This window comes from Piliocolobus tephrosceles, chromosome 1 (genome assembly GCF_002776525.5).
Source record: "Piliocolobus tephrosceles isolate RC106 chromosome 1, ASM277652v3, whole genome shotgun sequence".
Classification (NCBI taxonomy): domain Eukaryota; kingdom Metazoa; phylum Chordata; class Mammalia; order Primates; family Cercopithecidae; genus Piliocolobus; species Piliocolobus tephrosceles.
In genome coordinates, this window is record NC_045434.1 from 213,990,821 (window position 1) to 214,015,474 (window position 24,654).

Below are 24,654 nucleotides of genomic sequence, written 5' to 3' on the forward strand. Positions count from 1 at the left end.
TCCCCCTGTAACAACAGCAGTCATACAAAGTTCTAGGGTTCTTTCGAGGACAGTGTGTATTCACCACAGTGCACCTCTGACGCCTGGCACATCGGCTGTGCTCAAGTAATGACAGCTATTGCTTTACAGTGACGTGGAGTTAAGGGACCGCATACGGCAAAATGCTGATCATTATTTTGAAGTTGGTTTCATCCCTCTAATCTCAAATCCAGTATTTTAGGGACACGCTAAATGGTTTGTCCTGGAGAGCTATGTTATGGGACAAAATCCTTTTCCCTACATCAACTATGACACATCCTGACAGTAGAGAGCTGCTTCCAAGAAGCAGTCTAAAGTACCATTATCAGGCAGGCACAGGGGCTCTAGGGGATTTTGGGGTCAGCAGATATGAAATGAACAACTTCACAGAGCTGTCACAGAGCTGTGATGGGAATTTCCCAAGAGACCCCGCCCCCGGCTGAGTCACTCCAGTCCTATGTTTGACCTGAAGTCCTCCAGAGCTGCAGAAGCCTGAAGACCAAGGAGTGGAAAGTTCTCCAGCAGCCCTGAGATCTCAAGGTCTGTCCATTTGGGGGAGTGGGTGGGGGCACTGAGAGGGGGTGAGGATAGAACTTTTGCTCCCTTTGCCCATTTCTAGACTTTTTCTCCTTCTAATTTATAATAACTTCTCTTCAATAGCCCATTAAATAAACATCAATAACTTGGCCCGAAGAGAGTTTTCCACTCCTGAGTTTTGTTACCATACAAGCGTCACATCTCAAAACTTGTCTCTGTTGAAGAAAATGTGTTAGTGAGTTGAACAGGGAAGTCTTTCCACATGTTAGTAGTTAGGTGTTCAGCTAAAGGGGGGAAGAGTGGTTTTGTGATAGCTTCTTCTTGAACTGAATTGTCTAATGCCCCTGACAGATTCTTTTTGTAAGGAGTTTATTTCAGGGGCAGTAAGTAATTGGCATTATTGCTGGATGGTACTGCAAAGTACCCATGAAAGTCCCCAAAAGTTCTGGCTGTTGTTATTTCCACATTTCAGCAGAACATGATGGAAAATGCACCCTCGGACTTTGGCAAACCTGCACAAAGCAGTGTGTTTAATCATGCCTGCCTTGTAGTGGTTTCTATGAATTTGCTACTTTTCCATAATATTGCATCATTAATTGTGCCTGAAAAACCCTGAGTTTGCCTCTTGTAGAATTGTATAGGTAATGATTACAAATAGATAATTTTGAAAGGAGAAACCACCTTTCCTTGGAAATGTTTACCTTTTGCAGAGTGACATTTGTGAGACCAGCTAATTTGATTAAAATTCTCTTGGAATCAGCTTTGCTAGTATTATACTTGTACCAGATTTCATCATGGGAAACAGCTATTACAACGTAGTAGCCACTCTGTTGCTGGTTCTGAACTTTGAGAGGACAAGATCATTGCAGGATCTGTGTAGTAACTGCCCAGCTGGTGAGTACTCAGTTATCATGTGCATTTGATCTGTTCTGTTGGAAGTATGGTTCAGTTAGTCTAGTAGTCAGGGCCAATGAGCTCCCTTTTAAGGAAAGGAAAATGAAAATTCATTCATTTACAAATATTTATTGGATGCTACAACCTAGCTGTGTGAACGCAGCAGTCAGTCAACCTCTTGTGCCTTGACTTTCTCATCTGGGGATAATAAGGGAACCTGTTTTATAGGATGGCTGGGAGGATCAAATGAAGGGCTTAGAACAGTGCATGGCACATGGCAAGACTGTGGTATTTATTTGTGGCAATTATTTGTGGACTGAGCTTTCTAAATATTAGAGGAAACATTCATTTGACAAGACAGAAGTTTTTACTTACCAAAATGTAAATAAATGTCAGTTTTGTGTGTAGGATTTTGTGCTCAGACTGGGGACATAGCAGCGAGTAAGTGGGTGTTAAAGGGCTTAACAGAGTGGGGAAAGTCAGGCGCACTTAAATTTTAGTGTAGGACATTGATGTCCTCCTGGATCCAGTCATACTCATCTCCTAGATCAATCAAGACAATAATTTTGTTTTATTCAATAGATAAAGTATTTTCTTTCTGCTGATTTATTTGTTACAATATCTGGTTTTTGGTTTTTGTCTTTTTGTTTTTTTTTTTGAGACAGAGTATCACTTTGTCACCCAGGCTGGAGTGCAGTGGCATGAGCTCAGCTCATTGCAACCTTGGCCTCCCAGGTTCAAGCAATTCTCCTGCCTGAGCCTCCCAAGTAGCTGGGATTACAGACATGCACCACTGCGCCTGGCTAATTTTTGTATTTTTAGTAGAGACAGGGTTTCACCATGTTGGCCAAGCTGGTCTTGAACTCCTGACCTCAGGTGATCTGCCTGCCTTGGCCTCCCAAAGCGCTGGGATTACAGGTGTGAGCCACTGCACCTGGCCTGTATTTTGTTATTTCTGATTCTGTGATTACACAAAGAATAATCTTGCAAATGTGTCGTTTTAGGAAGTCAAACTAATGCCTATCACTGTGGCAGCTAGAAAACTCATCATTCTTTTTTTTTTTTTTTTTTTTTTTGAGACAGAGTCTCGCTCTGTCGCCCAGGCTGGAGTGCAGTGGCCGGATCTTAGCTCACTGCAAGCTCTGTCTCCCGGGTTTATGCCATTCTCCTGCCTCAGCCTCCCGAGTAGCCGGGACTACAGGCGCCCGCCACCTCACCTGGCTATTTTTTTTTTTTTTTTTTTTTTTGTATTTTTTAGTAGAGATGGGGTTTCACCATGTTAGCCAGGATGGTCTCGATCTCCTGACCTCGTGATCCGCCCATCTCGGCCTCCCAAAGTGCTGGGATTACAGGCCACCGCACCCGGCCTTCATCATTCTTTTATAATCCTATTTTCTTGTAAACTTCAGAATGCCTTGGGTGACGATTGCCCATTGTCAAATGTGTACCACTATTGTCTGCCTGTCTTAGGTACATTCTGTGATAACAGGAATCAGATTTGCAGTCCCTGTCCTCCAAATAGTTTCTCCAGCGCAGGTGGACAAAGGACCTGTGACATATGCAGGCAGTGTAAAGGTATGAGTTCAAAGATACTTTCTTCTTCTAGAAGATAGATGGGAAGATAAGCTTTTCTTTCCTGTTTATTAACTGCTCTCTTTTGAAAATCTCAAGTGTCAAAGACTCTGATTCTTCTGACAACCAGCAGGTCCAGTAAAATAATATCGGGTGACAGCAATTATTTGTGGACTGAGATTTCTAAATATTAGAGGAAACATTCTTTTGACAAGAGAGAAGTTTTTACTTACCAAAATGTAAAAATGTCGTTATGGAGATTTAAAAGTAAACTTTCAAATCACTGGGAACACTATAAGTAGAGTGAACATGATTGTTACTGCAGAGTGTAAATTCGCTTCCTGGATTTGGAGGTCGAGTGTAATAATACGGGGGCTGGGGGGAACTTTGTAGGTGTTTTCAAGACCAGGAAGGAGTGTTCCTCCACCGGCAATGCAGAGTGTGACTGCATTTCAGGATATCACTGCCTGGGGGCAGAATGCAGCATGTGTGAACAGGATTGTAAACGAGGTCAAGAATTGACAAAAAAAGGTACGTTTGCGCTTCTTTGATCTAGGGTAGTTTTGTGATGTAGACAAACTTAGCTTAGGTCTTGATCCTTTGAAAATAAACAGATTTGTAGAACCTTAAAGTAACAAGTGAGTATATGATATGTCATATTTTAATTAATAAAATAATTTCTGTTATTTCTTCATAAGTGGAAATAATTTGAAATCAGAATGTTTGTTAATTGCCAGAACCATTCATCTTCACACATTTCAGACATAGACAATACTTTATGTACAGTTAGAATAAAAACTAGCCATCTTAGGGTGTTGTTTCAAGAATTATAGAATAATTTGTGCAGATTGCATTACGGTAATGACTTTATTAAGTTCATCACAGGGAAAGTTACCAAATGATGAAAATGCTTTCTTTTTGTTATTGCTTTCATTTTTAACGCAAGGTTGTAAGGACTGTTGCTTTGGGACATTTAATGATCAGAAACGTGGCGTCTGTCGACCCTGGACAAAGTAGGTATCATTTCCTTTAGTTTATGGCATAAAGGATCTGGGTTAAATTTTTTGGAAGATGAGGAATGCTGTAATTGAAGCTTCTTTTGCACCCATCAAGCGTAGACAGAATGTAACACACTAATAGGCAGCGTGGGAGCACTGTGAGGTTGTAGCAACTCAATAGGCAAAGTGGGCATTTTCTCCAGAAACAGTGCCTGGAACATTTAGATCAGAATTGCCAGTGGAGGGTGGGCACGTGCAGTGGCTCATGCCTGTAATCCCAGCACTTTGGGAGGCTGAAGCAGGAGGACTGCTTGAGCCCAGGAGTTCGAAACCAGCCTGAGTGAGACCCCGTCTCTACAAAAAAATCAAAAAATTTGCCAGGCATAATGGCACATGCCTATAGCCTTCCCAGCTATAGAGAAGGCTGATGAGGCAGGAGGATCACCTGAGTCTGGGAGGTTACGACTGCAATGAGGTATGATCGCACCTTTGCACTCCAGAACAGAGACCCTGTCTCAAAAGAAAGGAAAAGAATTGCCAGTGGAACTTTGCCACTGTCTGCCTCTTCTCTGCTTCCTTCTCATTCCTTTGCTACCTGTTATCTTCTCTCGTTGATCAGCCCGTCTCCATGTGCTCAATGCCAGCCCCTAGAATGATACAGAAGAAACTAATTGCTCGTTACCCTCCAAAATGTGGCACACACTTGGGCACACAAGGCCATCACAGGTGGTAAAAAGCCAGTAGTATATGAGAGAATGTGACTGTTGTTTTGTGGAACCAGAACTCACACTGTGGTCTGTGGATAGGTGCTGGTCCACAAATGGCTTGTCTTGTGCCCCCATCAACAGCGGTGTATGGTTAGACAATAAGCATTTAGAAACTTTTAAGGCAAATTGGCAGAGTAATGTGGTCTGTTGACTAAGAATAAAAATTTGGGCATTGTGTTTTATATGTATTTGTTCTTTTTCCATTTGACTTTCTTACTAGAAAATCATTTTTATTATTTTACTTTTACATTTTTATTGTATTTCAAAAGTGTATTGGTCTGTAACCAGACTGGAAAGTGACTTTTTTGGAGAGAAAATAAAGTGTTTTAAAACAGGAATCATAGTATCCCTCTGCTTTTCTCATTTACAATTTATCAGCATCAGAGTGGCTGACAAATGGAATCGTGATTCACAAGAAAAGTATTAACTGTTTTCTCGGACTTAACTGAACTCTCTCTTTGGAAAGTGGCTTTTTTAAAAAGGTTTGTTTGTTTGTTTGTTTGTTTGTTTTGAGATGGAGTTTCACTCTTCTTGCCCAGGCTGGAGGGCAATGGCGTGGTCTTGCCTCACTGCAACCTCCACCTTCCAGGTTCAAGCAATTCTCCTGCCTCGGCCTCCTGAGTAGCTGGGATTACAGGTGCACGACACCTCGCCTGGCGTTTTTAGTAGAGATGGGGTTTCACCATGTTAGCCAGGCTGATCTCGCACTCCTGACCTCAAGTGATCCACCCGCCTTGGCTTCCCAAAGTGCTGGGATTCCAGGCGTGAGCCACCGTGACCAACTGGAAGGTGGCTTTTTAAAAAAAGTCTTTCAATACAAATTTTTCAGAGTTGTTAAGTGAGTCTGCACGGAAGAGTGGGTTTAATCTGGCTCTGGAGGATGGGTGGATGTGGGGTAGGTAAAGGGACGAGGGAAAGGAGTAACAAGAACAGCAACAATGATGGCGATAATGGTGATGATGATGATGATAGCTACCATTTACTCAGCGTGTCAGACGTGCAAGAGTGTGTCACTGACTCTCACTCGTTTGTTCTTTGAAACAGTTCTGGCAGCACATACTATCCTAATTTTGCAGATGAGAAAACTGAGGCTTAGGGAGCTTTCGTTTTTCTTTTCTTTTCTTTCTGAGACAGTATCAAACTCCTGGGTTCAAGTGATCAGCCTGGAACTCCTGGGTTCAAGTGATCCTCCCACCTCAGTCTCCTGAGTAGCTGGGACCACAGGCATGCACCACCAGCTAATTTTTTTGGTTTGTTTTTTAATTTTTGTAGAGATGGGGTCTTGCTATGTGACTCAGGCTGGTCTCCAACGCCTGGTCTCAAGTGATCCTCTGGCCTCAGCCTACCAAAGTGTTGGGATTGCAGGCGTGAGCCACCGCGCCCGGCCAGAGATTTCTTAACTTGCCCAAGGTCATTCTGGAAAGCAGCAGACCCGGGGCTCAAACCCCAGTTTGCCTAATACCAGTGCTGGCCCTCTTAACCCTATGCTAGCCTTCATCTGTGCCAGAGATGGTCAAGTCTGATTAAGAAAGTGGGGGTGAGAGACTAACCAGGCAAAACAGCCGGAACTAAGCTGTCACCGAACAGAAGGAAGCCATGAAAAGCTGCAGGGAGCCAGTCAAGTGGAAGTTTCTCAAAATATCTTTGCATCGCCTTCGAACGCAGACCCATATATCCTTTTCACTAGGCTACTTCACTGGGTAAAAACTGACAAAGTTTTAAATCAGAATCCTCTGGACCTAAGTTAATTATTTAAACTCTTCATTGAACTGTCTAAGCTGTTCTTTGGATGGAAAGTCTGTGCTTGTGAATGGGACCAAGGAGAGGGACGTGGTCTGCGGACCGTCTCCAGCCGACCTCTCTCCAGGAGCATCCTCTGCGACCCCGCCTGCCCCTGCGAGAGAGCCAGGTAGCTGGGCTATGCCGTTCAATCAAAGTGCATATCTTATGGTGATTCCAGATGGTATCTAAATCTCCCCAATATCATGATGTCTCACACCTCCACCTACAACAGGCACCGCCCACGTGCATTCCTTCCTGAATCCTGCCTCAGGGACCCAGCAGGTTCCTTCCCAGGCATTTGTTATTCAGTCTGAGATACACATTTGTAAGCAGTGCCGAGAGACACTTCACCCAGACAGAGTCTATATCTTTATCAATGCTAAGGAAAGGGGATTATAGGGTCCCATCTTTTCTTTTCTTTTCTTTTTTTTTTTTAAGAGAGTTCCTTGCTCTGTGCCAGGCTGGAGTGCAGTGGTGTGATCTTGGCTCACTGCAACCTCCACCTCCTGTGCTCAACCAGTCCTCCCACCTCAGCCTGCCCAGTAGCTGGGACTGTAGGCACGCACCACCACACCTGGCTAATTTTTGTATATATATATATATTTTTTTTTTGGTAGAGTTGGGGTCTTGCTCTGTTGCCCAGGCTGCTCTCAAACTCCTGGGCTCAAGCAATCGTCCTGCCTTGGCCTCCCAAAGTGTTGGGATTACGGGCGTGAGCTGCCGCGTCCGGCCCCTGGGTCCCATATTTTCTGTGCTAGAAAGGATAAACTGCTTAATTTTTTTTTTTTTTTTTTTTTGAGACGGAGTCTTGCTCTGTCGCCCAGGCTAGAGTGCAGTGGCCGGATCTCAGCTCACCGCAACCTCTGCCTCCTGGGTTCACGTCATTCTCCTGCCTCAGCCTCCCGAGTGGCTGGGACCACAGGCGCCCACCACCTCGCCCGGCTAATTTTTTGTATTTTTAGTAGAGACGGGGTTTCACCGTGTTAGCCAGGAGGGTCTCGATCTCCTGACCTCGTGATCCGCCCGTCTCGGCCTCCCAAAGTGCTGGGATTACAGGCTTGAGCCACCGCGCCCGGCCAAACTGCTTAATTTTTGTGGCCTCTAGGAAAACCATTAAGTTTCTTTCTTTCTTTCTTTTTTTTTTTTTTTTTTTTTTGAGACGGAGTCTCTGTCACCCAGGCTGGAGTGCAATGGCACGATCTTGGCTCACCACAACCTCCGCTTCCCAGGTTCAAGCGATTCTTCTGGCCTCAGCCTCCTGAGTAGCTGGGATTACAGGCAACCACCCACCATGGTGCCCGCCTAAGTTTTGTATTTTTGGTAGAGATGGAGTTTCTCCATGTTGGCCAGGCTGGTTTCAAACTCTTGACCTCTGCTGATCTGCTCACCTCGGCTTCCCAAAGTGCTGGGATTGCAGGCGTGAGCCACCGCGCAGCCATTACGTTTCTTTTTTTCTTTTCTTTTCTTTTTTTTTTTTTTTTGAGATGGAGTCTTGCTCTGTTGCCCAGGTTGGAGTGCAGTGGCACCATCTCAGCTCACCGCAAGCTCCGCCTCCCGGGTTCAGCGGTTTTCCTGCCTCCGCCTCCCGAGTAGCTGGGACTATAGGCGCCCGCCACCGCTCTATTGGCCAGGCTGGTCTTGAACTCCTGACTCTAAGTGATCCTCCTGCCTCGGCCTTCCAAAGTATCGGGATTACAGGTGTGAGCCACCATGTCTTGCCGTTTTAAAAGTTTTCCAAGTTTACTCCATTAGCAGGTTGGAGATGCCCAAGGCTCTGATTCTTCTCATGCTTAGGAGTTTACCAATGTAAATATACACATGTGTGTATGAGTGTCAATACATTTCTGCATGCGTTTCTCCTTTTGCTGTGTTTTGCAGGACACTCTCCGCAGATCATCTTCTTTCTTGCGCTGACTTCGACTGCGGTACTCTTCCTGGTGTTCTTCCTCGTGCTCCGTTTCTCTGTTGTTAAACGGGGCAGAAAGAAACTCCTGTATATATTCAAACAACGTAAGACTAACATAATCATATTAGAGCTCTGGCAAGGCAAGGCTTTTTATAATAGAAAGGAAAAGATGATTTTTAAAAAAATTCTAGAAATGAGGTTCATATAGCCCGGTGGTTATCAAGCAGGGGCAATTTCATCCCTGGGAGTATTTGGTGGCAGTGGTGGTGGTGATTAGGGTGATTAGGTGGTGATTGGCATCTAGTGAGTAGAGGCCAGTGATGTTGCTAAACTCCTACCATGCACAGGACAGCCTCCCAGCAAAGAATGGTGCTGCCCCAAATGTCAACAGTGCTGAGGTGGAGAAAGCTTGCATATAGAATAGCACATCTTGGTTCTAGAAAAGTGTCAGATTTAAATATGCTGCAGCCTTGGATTATTGCGTGTGTGTGTATGTGTGTGTGTGTGCGTGTGTGTGTGTATGTATGCGTGCCTGTGTGTGCGTGTGTGCATGTGTGTGCGTGTGCGTGCCTTGTGTGCGTGCGTGTGTGTGTATGCGTGTGTGTGTATGTGTGTGTATGTGCGTGTAGAGGTCACTGGCAAATAAGAATCAGAAAACCATGTTTTCCCATGTCCCCATGTCCCTCTGGTTGATAAAGTGGTTTAAAATGAGTTTAGACCCGTATTCGAGGAAGGCAGAGAGAACAAAGAGGGAGTTTGAAGGGAGTTTAACAAATGGATTATTACAGCACCAGTATGGATTACATGAAAAATTTCAATAATGAATTTCATTCATTCATTTGTTCAACAAGGTATTATTTCTATAAGGTACTCAGCAAGTGCCTGGCACAGAGTCAGCACCCACTAGACAAAAGCCATTGATATTTATTTGAAAAAATATATAGATGGAAGGCAACCTGTTTTTTTTGTCTTCGTGAAGGATAGAACGAGACATAACAGGCTTAATAAGACTTAATAAGAGGGATATAATAGAAGGAGCTTTTTGAGAGCAAAATTTTAACCCAAAACACCATGTAAGACCAGAATGTGTCTATTTGTAGGCTGTTAAAAATATATGTGCAGGAACGCATTAGTAAAGTTTTTTTTTTCTTTTTCTTTTTTTTTTGGAGACGGAGTTTCGCCTTTGTTGCCCAGGCTGGAGTGCAATGGTGCAATCTCGGCTCACTGCAACCTCCATTCACTGCAACCTCCTCCTCCCGGGTTCAAGCAATTCTCCTGCCTCAGCCTCCCTAGTAGCTGGGATTACAGGCATGCACCACCATGCCCAGCTAATTTTGTATTTTTAGTAGAGACAGAGTTTCTCCATGTTGGTCAGGCTGGTCTTGAACTCCCGACCTCAGGTGATCCACCTGCCTCGGCCTCCCAAAGTGCTGGGATTATAGGCGAGAGCCACTGCGCTCGGCCAGTAAAGTCTTATCTAATAAATTATGCTAATTTATTTAAAACCTCTTTTTAAAGCAATATAGAACTTTTTTACATTGTGACCTATATAGAAAAATGCATAAATGCAAAGTTTAACAAATTGTCGTAAACGAACATCCAAATAACTCTACCAGGATCAAGAACTGGAACATAACCCATTCCCGAAGCCCTGGGCTGCCCTTTCTGGATCACAGCCTTCCTTGCCCACTAGTGCTAACCACATCTGGACTTGTATGGTATTAACTTCCTTTTGCTATAGTTTTGCTACCCAACAACACAGTTTTATCAGGCTGCTGTGAACTTCATACAACAGAATCACACTGTGTTTTCTGTGTCTTGCTCCTTCTTTCTTTTTTCTTTTTTTTTTTTTTTTTTTTTTTGAGACGGAGTCTTGCTCTGTCGCCCAGGCTGGAGTGCAGTGGCGCAATATTGGCTCACTGCAAGCTCCGCCTCCCGGGTTCACGCCATTCTCCTGCCTCAGCCTCCAGTGTAGCTGGGACTACAGGCGCCCGCCACTGCACCCGGCTAATTTTTTGTATTTTTAGTAGAGACGGGGTTTCACCGTGTTAGCCAGGATGGTCTCGATCTCCTGACCTCGTGATCCTCCCGTCTCGGCCTCTCAAAGTGCTGGGATTAGAGGCGTGAGCCACTGCACCCGGCCTTTGCTCCTTCTTTCAATGTTGTGTCATGAAGATTCATCCACGTTGAGTTCATCTTTAGTTGATTTCCATTGTTGCACACTCTTTTATTGAATGATGACATTGTTGTTTACCTATTCTAATATTGATGGACAGTGGGATCACTTCTAGCTTGGGGTTATTACATGCAATGACATTTGAATATTTTTGTCCGTGTATTTCAGCACACATAAACATGTGTTTCTGGTTTGGTTGTGTTTTTAAACCTAGGAATAACATTGCTGAGCTACAAGGAACATGTATCTTGGTCTTGAATATGCCAAACTGTTTTCCAAAATGATTGGACCCCATTTACACTCCCTGGTGGTAATGATGTTCTTTTTACTCCATATCCCCTGGTAACTCTTGGCATCATCGGACTATTTTTATCGATATGGTGGGCGGATAGTCGTATCTCATTGTGGTTTTAACTTACACTTCCTGGTTGCTAGTGAGGTTAGATGCCTTTTCATGTTATTTTGGCTATTTCCTCTTTAGTGAAGGGCCTGATCAAGTCTTTTGAGTATTTTCTCATAGGATTGTCTGTCCTCTTCTTACGTATAGGAAGTTTTTAGTCTGCTGTTCATGAGCTGCAAATATCTTTTCCTATTCTGTGGTTTGCTCTTTCATTCTCTTTTTGAGGTCTACACCTCCAATTTAAACCTCTACGCTCTCACTTAAGCCTGATTTCGGTTTTGTCTTTTGTTTTTTTGAGACAGAGTCTACTGTGTCACCCAGGCTGAAGTGCAGTGGTGCGATCACAGCTCACTGCAGCCTCGAACTCCAGAGCTCAGGCAATCTCCTGCCTCGGCCTACTAAATAGCTGGGACTATAGGTGCATACTACCACACAGAGCTAACTTTTAATTGATTTTTAATTTTTTTTGTGGAGACGGGGTCTCGCTATGTTTTCCAGGCCAGTCTTAAACTCCTGGGCTCAAGTGGTCCTCCCACCTTGGTTTCCCAAAGTGCTGGACTTAATCCTGATTTAAAGGACTACCTCTGCAACAAAGTTCCGTCCACACCCCAGACTGCAACAAAGTTCTTTAGAAAATGCTTTTCAAACATATTTATGAGTGATTAGTGAGTTTCAGTGGAACCGTAATCCATTTTTTAAAAGTTTTTAGGACACTTCCTGGTGGTCTAGTGGTTAGGATTCGGCATTCACCGTCGCAATCTGGGTTCGATTCCCAGTCAGGGAAGTCTTCCTTCTGGATGGGTGCCGTGGCTCACACCTGTAATCCCAGCACTCTCGGGGACCGAGGCAGGCGGATCACCTGAGGTCAGGAGTTCAATACCAGCCTGGCCATGGTGAAACCCCGTCTCTACTAAAAATACAAAAAATTAGCCAGGCGTGATGGTGGGTACCTGCAATCCCAGCTACTTGGGAGGCTGAGACAGGAGAATCGCTTGAACTTGGGAGGCAGAGGTTGCAGTGAATGGAGATCGTGCCATTGCACTCCAGCCTGGGCAACAAGAGCGAAACTCTGTCTCAAAAAAAAAAAAAAAAAGGTTTGTAGGTCATTTAAAAGAAACTTTGATTTTGACATAATTATAGATTGACAGGAATTTGCCAAGACAGGTACATCTCTCTTGCCATTTCTGGGTTCCATCCTCCAGTGCAATGGCAAAGCAGGAAATTGATGTTGGCATGGTGTGTGTGTGTACTTTGTCCCTTTGTCACACATGTGAAGTCTTTTAACAACCAGCACAATAAAATCAGAACTTTCCATCACCGCCGAGATCTTCTCCCACTACTCCTTTCTAGTCAGGTGCTCTCCCTCTCCCCACCATGCCCTGGCAACCACTTATCTGTCTTCCATCTCTATACTTTTGTTATTTAAGAAATAGTGTATAAATAGAATCATACAGCATGTGTCAAGCTAAATCACAGACAGAGAAAGAGGCTCTCTAAAAGATTATGGTATTTTTTCCAGGAGTAGCATTGCAGTGGTAATATGATGGGTGTATTCAGGGAGGTAAAGGTGACACGAGTTTTTAAAAGAAAAAATGAGGGGCCGGGCACAGCGGCTCATGCCTGTAATCCCAGCACTTTGGGAAGCCGAGGTGGGTGGATCACCTGAGGTCAGGAGTTCGAGACCAGCCTGGCCAACATGGTGATACCCCATCTCTACTAAAAATACAAAAAGTTAGCCCAGTGTGGTGGCACGTGCCTGTAATCCCAGGTACTTGGGACGCTGAGGCACGAGAATTGCTTGAACCTGGGAGGCAGAGGTTTCAGTGAGCCGATATCGCGTCCTGCATTCCAGCCTGGGTGACAGAGCAAGACTCTGTTTCAAAAAAAGAAAAAGGAAAAATTGAGGAGGATTATGTAAGTTATTTTGAAACAATGATCCTTTGCTACAAAGATCAATACCCACAGAAGTATTTTTTTGTGTAAGACACGGTAGCCTTTGTGCAAGGTTGTGGTTTCTGCAGTCTTGTGATAGTTGTTTTTATCAGGCATGCATGCATAAGAAACCCTTTTCATGGCCTTCCCTGGCTCCATTTGTCAGGGTTTTAAAAAAAAATTTTGAGACAGAATCTCCGTGTGTCGTTCAGGCTGGAGTGCAGTGGCATGATCTCCGCTTGCTGCAAACTCCGCCTCCTGGGTTCAAGTGATTTTTGTGCCTCAGCCTCCTGAGTAGCTGGGATCACAGGCAGCCGCCACCATGCCCAGCTATAGTAGAGATGAGGTTTTGCCATGTTAGCCAGGCTGGTCTTGAACTCCTGGCCTCATGTGATCTGCCTGCCTCGGCCTCCCAAAGTGCTGGGATTACAGGCGTGAGTCACCATGCCCGGCCCATTTGTCAGGGTTTTGACACAAGTTACTCCATTTTGATTCTGACAACTTTCACAAACGTGAACTGTTTTAAGATTTTGCTTTTTCATTCAGCAGAATGCCCTTGATATTCATCCAAGTTGCTGTGTGTTTCAATGATTCATTCTTTTTCCTTGCTGAATAGTATTCCACGATACACTTGTGCCACAGTTTGTTTTACCATGCACCCATTAAAAGATATTTTGTTTGCTTTCTGTTTTGACTATTACATATAAAGCTGCGAGGAATAATCACGTCCAGTTTTTGTGTGGGCATGTATTTTTGTGTCTCTATGAGAAATGCTCAGGAGTGCAGTTTCTGGGCTATATGTTTGGTGCTTGTTTAGTTTTTAAGAAGTTGCCAAACTATTTTCCAGAGGAAGTGTATCATTTTACATTCTCATCGGAGTTTCTCTGCATCCTTGCTTACATTTTGCATTGCCTCAATTTTTTTTTTTTTTTTTTTTTTTGAGACAGAGTCTCGCTCTGTCACCCAGGCTGGAGTGCAGTGGCCAGATCTCAGCTCACTGCAAGCTCCGCCTCCCGGGTTTACGCCATTTTCCTGCCTCAGCCTCCGGAGTAGCTGGGACTACAGGTGCCCGCCACCTCGCCCGGCTAGCTTTTTGTATTTTTTAGTAGAGACAGGGTTTCACCGTGTTAGCCAAGATGGTCTCGAACTCCTGACCTCGTGATCCGCTCGTCTCGGCCTCCCAAAGTGCTGGGATTACAGGCTTGAGCCACTGCGCCTGGCCTGCATTGCCTCAATTTTTATCTCAGCTGTTCTAATAGGTGTGTAGTGACATCTCATTGGGGCTTTAATTTGCATTTCCCTTATGGGTGGACATCTTTTCATACGCTTATTTTCCATTTTTACGTCGTCTTCAGTGAAGTGTTGTTCAGGTCTTTCGCCTATTTTCTAGTTGGATTATTTATTTTACTGTTGAGATCCAAGAGTTCTTCATATTTCCCAGATAGGAGTCCTTTGGCATATATATGATTTATAAATATTTTCTCCCAGTCAGTAGCTTGCCTTTTCATCCTCTTCCACAGAGAAAAGCTATTTAATTTTGATGAAGTCCAGTTTATGGATTTTTTTCATTGATGGAGTCATGTCTAAGAATTCTTCATTGAGTCCTGGGTCTCAAAGATTTAGATACTTTTCCCCTCTGTCTCCTATAACTTTTACAGTTTTTTTATTTCGTATTTAAATCTTGATTTTTTTTTTTTTCTGAGACAGGGTCTCTGCTTTGTCACACAGGCTGGAGTGCACTGGTATGATCATGGCTTACTGCAGCCTCCACCTCCTGGGCTCAAATGATCCTCCCTCCCTGGCCTCCCAAGTAGCTGGGACTATAGGAGTGTGCCACCACTTGCCACAGACCTATTGGACTGAACAAAGTGGGGAGAACGCGGGAATAAAAGACAAGAGACAAAAGAGTATATTTGGAAGAAGGAGTCGGGGTAACCTTGCCTCTAGTGGACAAAGGCCCTGAACTTTACACAGCCCACCGTATTTATTAGGCAAAAGGGATAGTGAGAAAGCGGGGGTGATTGTCCTGTCGGTAATTGTCAGTTGGCCATTTGGTGTTTGGTTCACAGCAGACTTGAGAGACTGCATCCTTTGAACAATAGGTGCTAGATTTCTCAATAGATAACTTCAAGGAGCCAGGGAGCGATGTCCCTCAGCAAACCTTTTGGTGCCCCTCACAGGGCAGTGTGAGTTTGCTCACATCTTGCATTCATGATAAACACTTTGCTGTTTGATCATATAGCCTCCAGCGGAATGTTGAGTTGGTCATGTCTCACGTCTTCGGCTCCTGCATGCCTGGGTAATTATTTATTTATTTTTTGAGACAGAGTCTATGTTGCCCAGGCTGGTCTTGAACTCCTGGCCTCAAACAATCCTCCTGCCTTGACCTCCCAAAGTGCTGGGATTACAGGTGTGAGCCACTGTGCCCAGCCTTGATTCGTTTTAAATTTTTCGTATAAGGTGTGAGAGGTTTTAGCTGAGTTTTTGTTGTTGTTGTTTTTGGCCTAGGGATGTCCAATTGCTCTAGCATCACTAGTGGAAAACATTAGTCTTCTTTCATTATACCTTTGTCAAAAGTAAGTCGGCTGCAATTACGTGGGGCTATCTGATTTCCCTCTTCTGTTCCATTGATCCATGTGTTTCTTCTTCTGCCAATACCACACAGCCTTGATTACTGTGGTTATCCGTAAATACTGAACTTGGGTAGAGGGTGGTAGTCTCCCGCTTTATTACTTCATTTCAGAATTGTTTTATCTATTCTGGTTCCTTTGCATTTCCACATACATTTTAGGATAATATCTGTATCTACAAAAAGCTGGCTGGGATTCTGATAACAGTTGTGTTAAATCTGCATATCAGTTTAGGACGAATTGACATCTTTACTATGTGAAGTACAGTCACGTATCACTTAATGACAGGGGTATGTTCTAAGAAATGTGTTGTTAGGTGATTTCGTTGTTGTGTGAACATCATAGAGGGCACTTAGGCAAACCTAGACGGTACAGCCTACCATACACCTAGGCTGGATGGTATAGCCTGTCGCTCCTATGCTACAAACCTGTAGGGCGTGTGACTGTACCGAATACCATAGGCAACTATAACATAATGGCATTTGTGTGGCTAAACACGCCTAAACACAGAAGAGGTACCATGAAAATAATATGATTTTTGCCAGGCGCGGTGGCTTACATCTGTAATCCCAACATTTTGGGAGACCAAGGTGGGCAGATCACCTGAGGTCAGGAGTTCGAGACCAGCCTGGCCAACATGGTGAAACCCCGTTTCTACTATAAATACAAAAATTAGCTGGGTGTGGTGGCACGTGCCTGTAATTCCAGCTACTCAGGAGGCTGAGGTGGGAGAACCCCTTGAACCTGGGAGGCAGAGGTTGCAGTGAGCTGTGATCGCACCACTGCACTCCAGGCTGGGCAACAGCGTGAGACTCCATTAGGAACAGGGCCACACAGCAGGAGGAGAGTGGTGGGCGAACACGTGAAGCTTCCTCTGTATTTATAGCCGCTCCCCATCACTTGCATTACCGCCTGATCTCTGCCTCCTGTCACGTCAGCAGCAGCATTAGAGTCTCATAGGAGCACGAATCCTATTGTGAACTGCGCACGTGAGGGATCTGGGTTGCGGCTCCTTATGAAAATCTAATGTCTGATGATCTGTCGCTGTCTCCCATCACCCTTAGACGGGACTGTCTAGTTGCAGGAAAACAAACTCAGGCTCCCACTGATTCTACATTACGGGGAGTTGTATAATTACTTCTTTATATATTACAATGTAATAATAATAGAAATAAAGTGCACAATACATGTAATGCGCTTGAATCATCCTAAAACCATCCCCCCACCCAGTCCATGGAAAAAGTGTCTTCCACAAAACTGATCCCTCTTGCCAAAAAGGTTGAGGACCTCTGCTGTATATGACTGTAGTCTTATAAACACTGTACACTTAAGCTAAACTAAATTTATTTAAAATGTTTTCTTTCTTCAATAATAAATTAACCTGAGCTTACTGTAACTTTTTACTTCATAAACTTTAATTTATTTTATTTTATTTTATTTTTTTTGAGGCACAGTCTGCTGCCCAGGCTGGAATGCAGTGGCAAGATCTTGGCTCACTGCAGCCTCCACCTCCCAGGTTCAAGTGATTCTCCTGCCTCAGCCCCCCAAGTAGCTGGGACTACAGGCAGCTGCCACCACGCCTGGCTAATTTTTGTATTAGAGATGGGGTTTCACCATGTTGGCCAGGCTGGTCTCGAACTCCTGAGCTCCAGTAATCTGCCCACCTTGGCCTCCCAAAGTGCTGAGATTACAGGCATGAGCCATCACACCCAGCCTATAAACTTAAAAACAATTTTTTAAACTTTTTGACTGTTTTGTAATAACTCTTAGCTTAAAACACAAGCACATTGTACAGCTATACAAAAATATTTTCTCTTTATTTCCTTATTCTATAAACTTATCTATTTAAAAGTTTTTAAATTGTTTTTTTTTTTGAGACAGAGTCTTGCTCTGTTGCCCAGGCTGGAGTGCAATGGGGCGGTCTCGGCTCACTGCAACCTCTGCCTCCCGGGTTCAAGGGATTCTCCTGTCTCAGCCTCCCAAGTATCTGGGATTACAGGTGCATGGTGCCATGCCCGGCTAATGTACTTTAGTAGAGACAGAGTTTCACTGTGTTGCCCAGGCTAATCTCGAACTCCTGAGCTCAGTCAATCCACTGCCTCGGCCTCCTAAAGTGCTGGGATTACAGGTGTGAGCCACCACGCCTGGCCTTAACTGGTTGTGTGTGTGTGTGTGTGTGTGTGTGTGTGTGTGTGTGTATGTGGAATATACTCTAACTATAAAAAGTATGGCATAGTAAGTCCATAAACTACTAACATGCTCATTTATTGTTATTATCAAGTATTATGTGCCATACATAATTGTATATGCTACACTTATACAACTCGCAGCTCAGTAGGTTTTTCACATCAGTATCACCACAAACGTGAGCAATGAGCAGTGCTGCAGTGTTGTGATGGTTGGACATCACGAGGCAACAGGAACTTTTCAGCTCCACTATAATCTTATGGGACCACGATCATATATACGGTCTGTTTTTGACCAAAACATCGTTTTACACTGTATGACTGTATTCCAATGCACAAACATGGTATGTCTCTCCATATATTTATATATTTTAAAATTTCTTTCACAGCATTTTGTAGTTTTCACTATACAAGTTCTGTATGTGTTTTATTAAATTTAGGCCTAAGGAAAAAAAATTTTTTTGAAGACAGGGTCTTGCTTGCTGTATTACCCAGGTTGGAGTGCAGTGGCATGATCACGGCTCACTGCAGCCTCAACCTCTTGGGCTCAAGTGATCCTCCCACCTCAGCCTCCAGAGTAGCTGAGACTACTGGCATGTGCCACCACCCCTGGCTAATTTTTAAATGTTTTGTAGAGACAGGGCCTTGCTGTGTTACCAAAGATGGTCTAGAATTCCTGGACTCAAGCAATCCTCCTGCCTTGGCCCCTATAATACTGGGATTACAGGCGTGAGCCCCCACACCCAGTTTCTGGATCTAATTTAGATCTTGTATTTTCTCAGGGTTCCTCTGACATCACTGTAGGGAAGGAAGGAGGATGGGCAGTTTGTTACAGCCAGGCAGGGGTGGAGGAAGTTTGGGTTCTGCGCTACACCTCCTGGAGGGTGAGCGTCTCCTTTTTATTACTAGACATGTGGGAGTTCCGGTTCCCACTAGGCCTCCTCTGACACCACCCCAGGAAGGAGGGGGAGATGAGCCTTAATCCATGGTGAGGGAGGAAGTTCAGGTTCTCTACCCAGTCTTTCCTGATGGGCTTGTAGGTGGAGCCACTGTGTTTTTTGTGGTGTTTTGTTAGAATTGAGTGGTTATTGTCTAGAAGTTTTTGGGCCAGGCGCAGTGGCTCACTCCTGTAATCTCAGCACTTTGGGAGGCTGACGCAGGCGGATCATAAGGTCAGAAGTTCGAGACCAGCCTGGCCAATATGGTGAAACCCCGTCTCTACTAAAAACACAAAAATTAGCCGGGCATGGTGGTGGGTGCCTGTAGTCCTAGCTACTTGGGAGACTGAGGCAAGAGAATCACTTGAACCCAAGAGGCAGAGGTTGCAGTGAGCCGAAATCACGCCACTGCACTCCAGTCTGGGCAACAGAGAGAGACTCCATCTCAAAAAAAAAAAAGAAAAGAAAAGGCCGGGCACAGTGGCTCAAGCCTGTAATCCCAGCACTTTGGGAGGCCGAGACAGGCGGATCACGAGGTCAAGAGATCGAGACCATCCTGGCTAACACGGTGAAACCCCGTCTCTACTAAAAAATACAAAAAACTAGCCAGGCGAGGTGGCAGGCACCTATAGTCCCAGCTACACGGGAGGCTGAGGCAGGAGAATGGCGGGAACCCGGGAGGCAGAGCTTGCAGTGAGCTGAGATCTGGCCACTGCACTCCAGCCTGGGCGGCAGAGCGAGACTCCACCTCAAAAAAATAAAATAAAACTTTTAGTCTTGCTATGCTGCCCCTTTCCTAGTCTCACAACTAGGGAGTACAAACTCTTCTTAGTTTTTTGTGTGTGTTTTTTGAGATGGAGTCTTGCTCTGTTACCCAGGCTGGAGTGCAATGGTGCAATCTCAGCTCACTGCAACCTCCACCTCCCAGGTTCAAGCGATTCTCCTGCCTCAGCCTCTTGAGTAGCTAAGGTTACAGGTGTGTGCCACCATGCCCAGCTAATTTTTGTGTTTTTAGTAGAGACAGGGTTTCGCCATGTTGGCCAGGCTGGTCTCGAACTTCTGACCTTAGATATTCTGCCTGCTTTGGCTTCCCAAAATGCTTGGATTACAGATGTGAGGCACCACACCTGGCCTATTCTTGGTTTTTGTTTTGCTTTGTCCATACTATTGGCATTTTTAGGTTGCTGCTTCTCTAGTTCCCAGTCAGAGGGAAATGAGGCAGAAAGAAACCCATTGCCTTGTTGTTTCTTGGGTCCGGAGATCATGACCCAATTGACTTTCCTCTCTCTGCCTTTTGGAGAGGTTTTCAGCAGTACTCAGCAGGACAAATACGGAAAGCATGACATCTCAATCTTTCCAGAAGAGATCTCCATTTTGAAATTCATCTTTGGATCAATTTCAAAAGACATCCCATTGGTATTTCTGAACATCTTGCCAGTTTTTCATAAGTTCTAGGAGATGGTGTGGTTATTTGGGTTGGGTTTTTTTTGTTTTTTTTTTATAGCAACAAGCATATGAACTTCAGGTAGGGCTTTTTGACTTGCTTGTCTGTAAATAAATATCTGCTTAGGATTGAAAAACTGCTGAGCAGTAACATAAATACTTCACTAACATGTAAAAGAAAGCCTGGCAGCTCATGCGCAGATCGGTTCTTGGTTCCTAACGATGGAAGTCGTGGGATGCCTCCACACTCTTGCAGTCATAGCATTGTGTTCCAAAGAAACCATCGGATCTCGAATCTACGTAACCCTCAAGACGAAAATATGTGCTGCTGAATTGAAACTAGAGCTATGATTGGGATATGGCTAATATTTTATGCTTTAGTGATTCATGCTTATGACTTCTTTTTTAGCTAATGTAGAAAATAAAGAAAATAGTTCTTAAAGACCAGTAAAAATATTTGGTAAACGGAAACAAATGTCAAATAATCTCTAGAGGAAGTTCATCCTTGCTGTTACCTCTCTTGTGGATGAGTTTGTTAAAAGTATTATTATTATTATTTTTGAGACAGAGTTTCGCTGTTGTTGCCCAGGCTGGAGTGCAGTGGCGCGATCTCGGCTCACTGCAACCTCCGTCTCCCGGGTTCAAGCGATTCTCCTGCCTCAGCCTCCCCAGTAGCTGGGATTACAGGCACCCGCTACCATGCCCGGCTAATTTTTGTATTTTTAGTGGAGATGGGGTTTTGCTATGTTGGCCAGGCTGGTCTCGAACTCCTGACCTCAAGTGATCTGCCCGCCTCCGTCTTCCAAAGTGCTAGGATTACAGGCGTCAGCCACCGCGCCTGGCTGAGTTTGTTAAAATTAAAGGTGAGAATGTTTGCTGCTTAGAGATGTTCTGCAGCTGTAATTTATGGAAAATAAATGTTAAATAATTCAAATAGACAACAAAATATATGTATCTTTAAAATTTTTTTTTAGCATTTATGAGACCAGTACAAACCACTCAAGAGGAAGATGGATGTAGCTGCCGATTTCCAGAAGAAGAAGAAGGAGGATGTGAACTGTGAAATGGAAGTCGATAGGGCTGTTGGGACTTCCTGGAAAAAAAGCAAGGAGATACGAGTCATCCCGCTATCACAGCTTTCAAAATCAACAACACCATCCTACAAATACCCAGGATTCCCCCAACACATGTTCTTTCCTCAATGCCAATGAGTCGTCCTTTAAAAACACACCACTTCTTTTTTTTTTTTGGACAGGGTCTCACTCTGTCACCCAGGCCGGAGTGCAGTGGCACCATCACGGCTCTCTGCAGCCTTGACCTCCGGGAGCTCACGTGATCCTCCTGCCTCAGTCTCCTGAGTAGCTGGAACTATAAGGAAGAACCACCACACCTGACTAACTTTTCTGTTTTTCGTTTTGGTAGAGATGGCATTTCATCAGTTGTCCAGGCTGGTCTGATACTCCTAGGCTCACTTTGGCCTCCCAAAGTGCTGGGATTATGGACATGAGCCGCCATGCCCGGCCAAAATAATGCACCACTTTTAACAGAACAGACAGATGGGGCCAGAGCTGGTGATAAAAAAGCATTTTCTAGATACCACTTAACAGGCTTGAGCTAGTTTTTTTGAAATCCAAAGAAAATTATAGTTTAAATTCAATTATGTAGGCCAGTGGTCCAACTACAATGATAATCAAAATCAGTGCAGGTTTGTGTTTTGGTGCTAATATGACATATGACAGTAAGCCACAAGGTGCAGTAGTACCCCAGCTAAACTTTCCATTGGTTCTGTCATGTAACATGACATGCTTCACCGTCAGGGGAGTATGAGGAGACTGCCTGAATTTGGGGTCAAGGGCAAAAAACCTCAGGCCTGGAGGAAGTTTTGGAAAGAGTTCAAGTGTCTGCATATCCTGTACACCTTCTGCCTTTGTCCTGTTCCCTTTTAAGCCAGTTTATATTCTAAAAATTCTTAACTTTTAACAAAATATTTTATATAAAAGCCAATAAATGAACCACATACGATAGGTGTGTGGTACAGTGAGAAAATGAACACCTGTGGGCTCATCGTCCTACCACAGCACTAGAGTGGGGGCCGCCAAACTCCCATGGCCAAACCTGGTGCACCATTTGCCTTTGTTTGTTTGCTTGCTTGAGACAGAGTCTTGCTATGTTGCCCAGGCTGGAATGGAGTGGCTAGTCACAGGCACAATCATAGCACACTTTAGCCTTAAACTCCTGGGCTCACATGATCCACCCACCTCAGTCTCCCAAGTAACTGGGATTACACATGCAAACCTGGCATGGCTGCCATTGTTTGGCTTATGATCTAAGGATAGCTTTTTAATTTTTATTTATTTTATTTTTTTTGAGACAGGGTCTTGCTCTGTCGCCCAGGCTGGAGTGCAGTGGTGCGATCTTGGCTCACTGCAACCTCTGCCACCTGGTTCAAGCAATTCTCGTGCCTCAGCTTCCACAGTAGCTGGGATTACAGGTGCGCACCACTGCACCTGGCTAATTTTTATATTTTTAGTAGAGACGGGGTTTCACCATGTTGGCCAGGCTGATCTTGATCTCCTGGTCTCAAGTGATCCACCCACCTCGGCCTCCCACAGTGCTGGGATTACAGGCATGACCCACTGGGCCCAGCCAGCTTTTTCATTTTTAAATGGTTTCAAAGTAATCCAAGGAAGAATAATAGCTTATGGCACATAAAATTATATAAAACTGAAATTTCAGAGTCAATAGGTAAAGTTCTACTGGAACACAGCCACACATTTATTTATATACTAAGACTGGCTTTGCACTACAAGAGCAGTGTTGAGTAGGTGTGACAGAAACTCCATACACCACAAATACTAGAATGTTTAATATCTCAACATATACAGGGTCAAAGTCAAGGTCAGAGTCGCCATCCATGTGCTGCTTTCTCCCCTCACCTTCTGCCCATCCCCGGGCAGCCTCTCTTAGGAATTTTGAGTCTATCCTTCCCTTGCTTAAAAAAATCATTTCTCATATAATTATGTATCCTAAAACTATGTTATTTAGTTTGGCTTATTTTTGAGCTTTATGAAAATTGTATTGGGCTATATGGAGACTTCTGTGACTTGCCTGAATCGCCCAAAATTATATTTATAAGACTCATTGTGGCCAGGCGTGGTGGTTCATGCCTGTAATCCCAGCACTTTGGGAGGCCGAACCGGACGGATCACCTGAGGTCAGGAGTTCCAGAGAAGACTGGCCAACATGGTGAAACCCCGTCTCTACAAAAAATACACAAATTAGCCAGGCATTGTGGCAGGTGCCTGTAATACCAGCTACTCAGGAGGTTGAGGCAGGAGAATCGCTTGAACCAGGGAGGCGAAGGTTGCAGTGAGCCGAGATTGCACCACTGCACTCCAGCCTGGGGGACAAGAGCAAGACTCTGTCTTAAAAAAAAAAAAAAGACTCACTCTGTTGTCGTGTGTAGCTTTAGTGCATTCGTCTTGACTCTGCTGGAAATATGCCATTATTTATAGATCCATCCTCTACCAAGACATGCTGGGTTTTTGCCAGGTGTTTCGAAATCATGGCCAGTGTTGTCATGGATGTTATTTTACGCATCTCCTCTGCAGAAGGGTCTCCAGGGAAAGTTTCTAAAAATGGAAGGCCGGGTCTTAGGGCATGTGATGCTCAACTTTACAAGCTGGTGCCTATATCAGTTAGGACATGCTAAGTTATGCAGAAATAACAAATAATTCCCCAACTCTTAATAGATTACAACAAAACAACAAAGGTGCATTTCTTTTTCTTTCTCTCTTTCTTTTTTTTTTTTTTTTTTGAGACAGTGTCTCACTCTGTCTCCCAGGCTGGAGTGCAGTGGTGCGATCTTGGCTCACTGCAACTTCTGCCTCCCGGGTTCAAGTGATCTCCCTGCCTCAGCTTCCTGAGTAGCTGGGACTACAGGCCCATGCCACTGCACCCGGCTAATTTGTGTATTTTTAGTAGAGACGGGGTTTCACCGTGTTGGCCAGGCTGGTCTCAAACTCCTGACCTTAGGTGATCTGCCCACCTTGGCCTCCCAAAGTGCTGGATTACAGGCGTGAGCCACCGTGCCTGGCCATTTCTTACACTTTTGTATGACATGCCTATTGCAAGCTTGCCATGCCTCTGTCCCATGTTATTTCACTCTGGGATTTAGGTGGAGGGAGCAGCTTCTATTTGGAACATTGGCCATCACATGGCAAATGGATATCTGTCACTTCTGCTCCTATTTAGTTGGTTCTACTGGAACCTTTTTTTTTTTTTTGAGATTGAGTCTCGCTCTGTCGCCCGGGCTGGAGTGCAGTGGCACGATCTCGGTTCACTGCAAGCTCCGCCTCCCGGGTTTACACCATTCTCCTGCCTCAGCATCCCGAGTAGCTGGGACTACAGGCGCCCGCCACCTCGCCCGGCTAGTTTTTTGTATTTTTCACCAGGATGGTGAAAGGCCAGGATGG

General features: G+C 44.5%; 1 protein-coding gene across 1 annotated transcript; it reads left to right on the forward strand.

The window, feature by feature from the left end:
- The first annotated feature begins 364 nt into the window (after window positions 1-364).
- TNFRSF9 (TNF receptor superfamily member 9) lies at window positions 365-22,198 on the forward strand. Its single transcript, XM_023215326.1, has 8 exons — window positions 365-558; window positions 1,266-1,449; window positions 2,920-3,024; window positions 3,415-3,552; window positions 3,968-4,034; window positions 6,565-6,695; window positions 8,447-8,578; window positions 21,154-22,198. Exons 2-8 carry the CDS (start codon window positions 1,350-1,352, stop codon window positions 21,240-21,242), a joined length of 762 nt encoding a protein of 253 aa, XP_023071094.1. The 5' UTR covers window positions 365-558; window positions 1,266-1,349; the 3' UTR covers window positions 21,243-22,198.
- The last annotated feature ends 2,456 nt before the right edge of the window (window positions 22,199-24,654 follow it).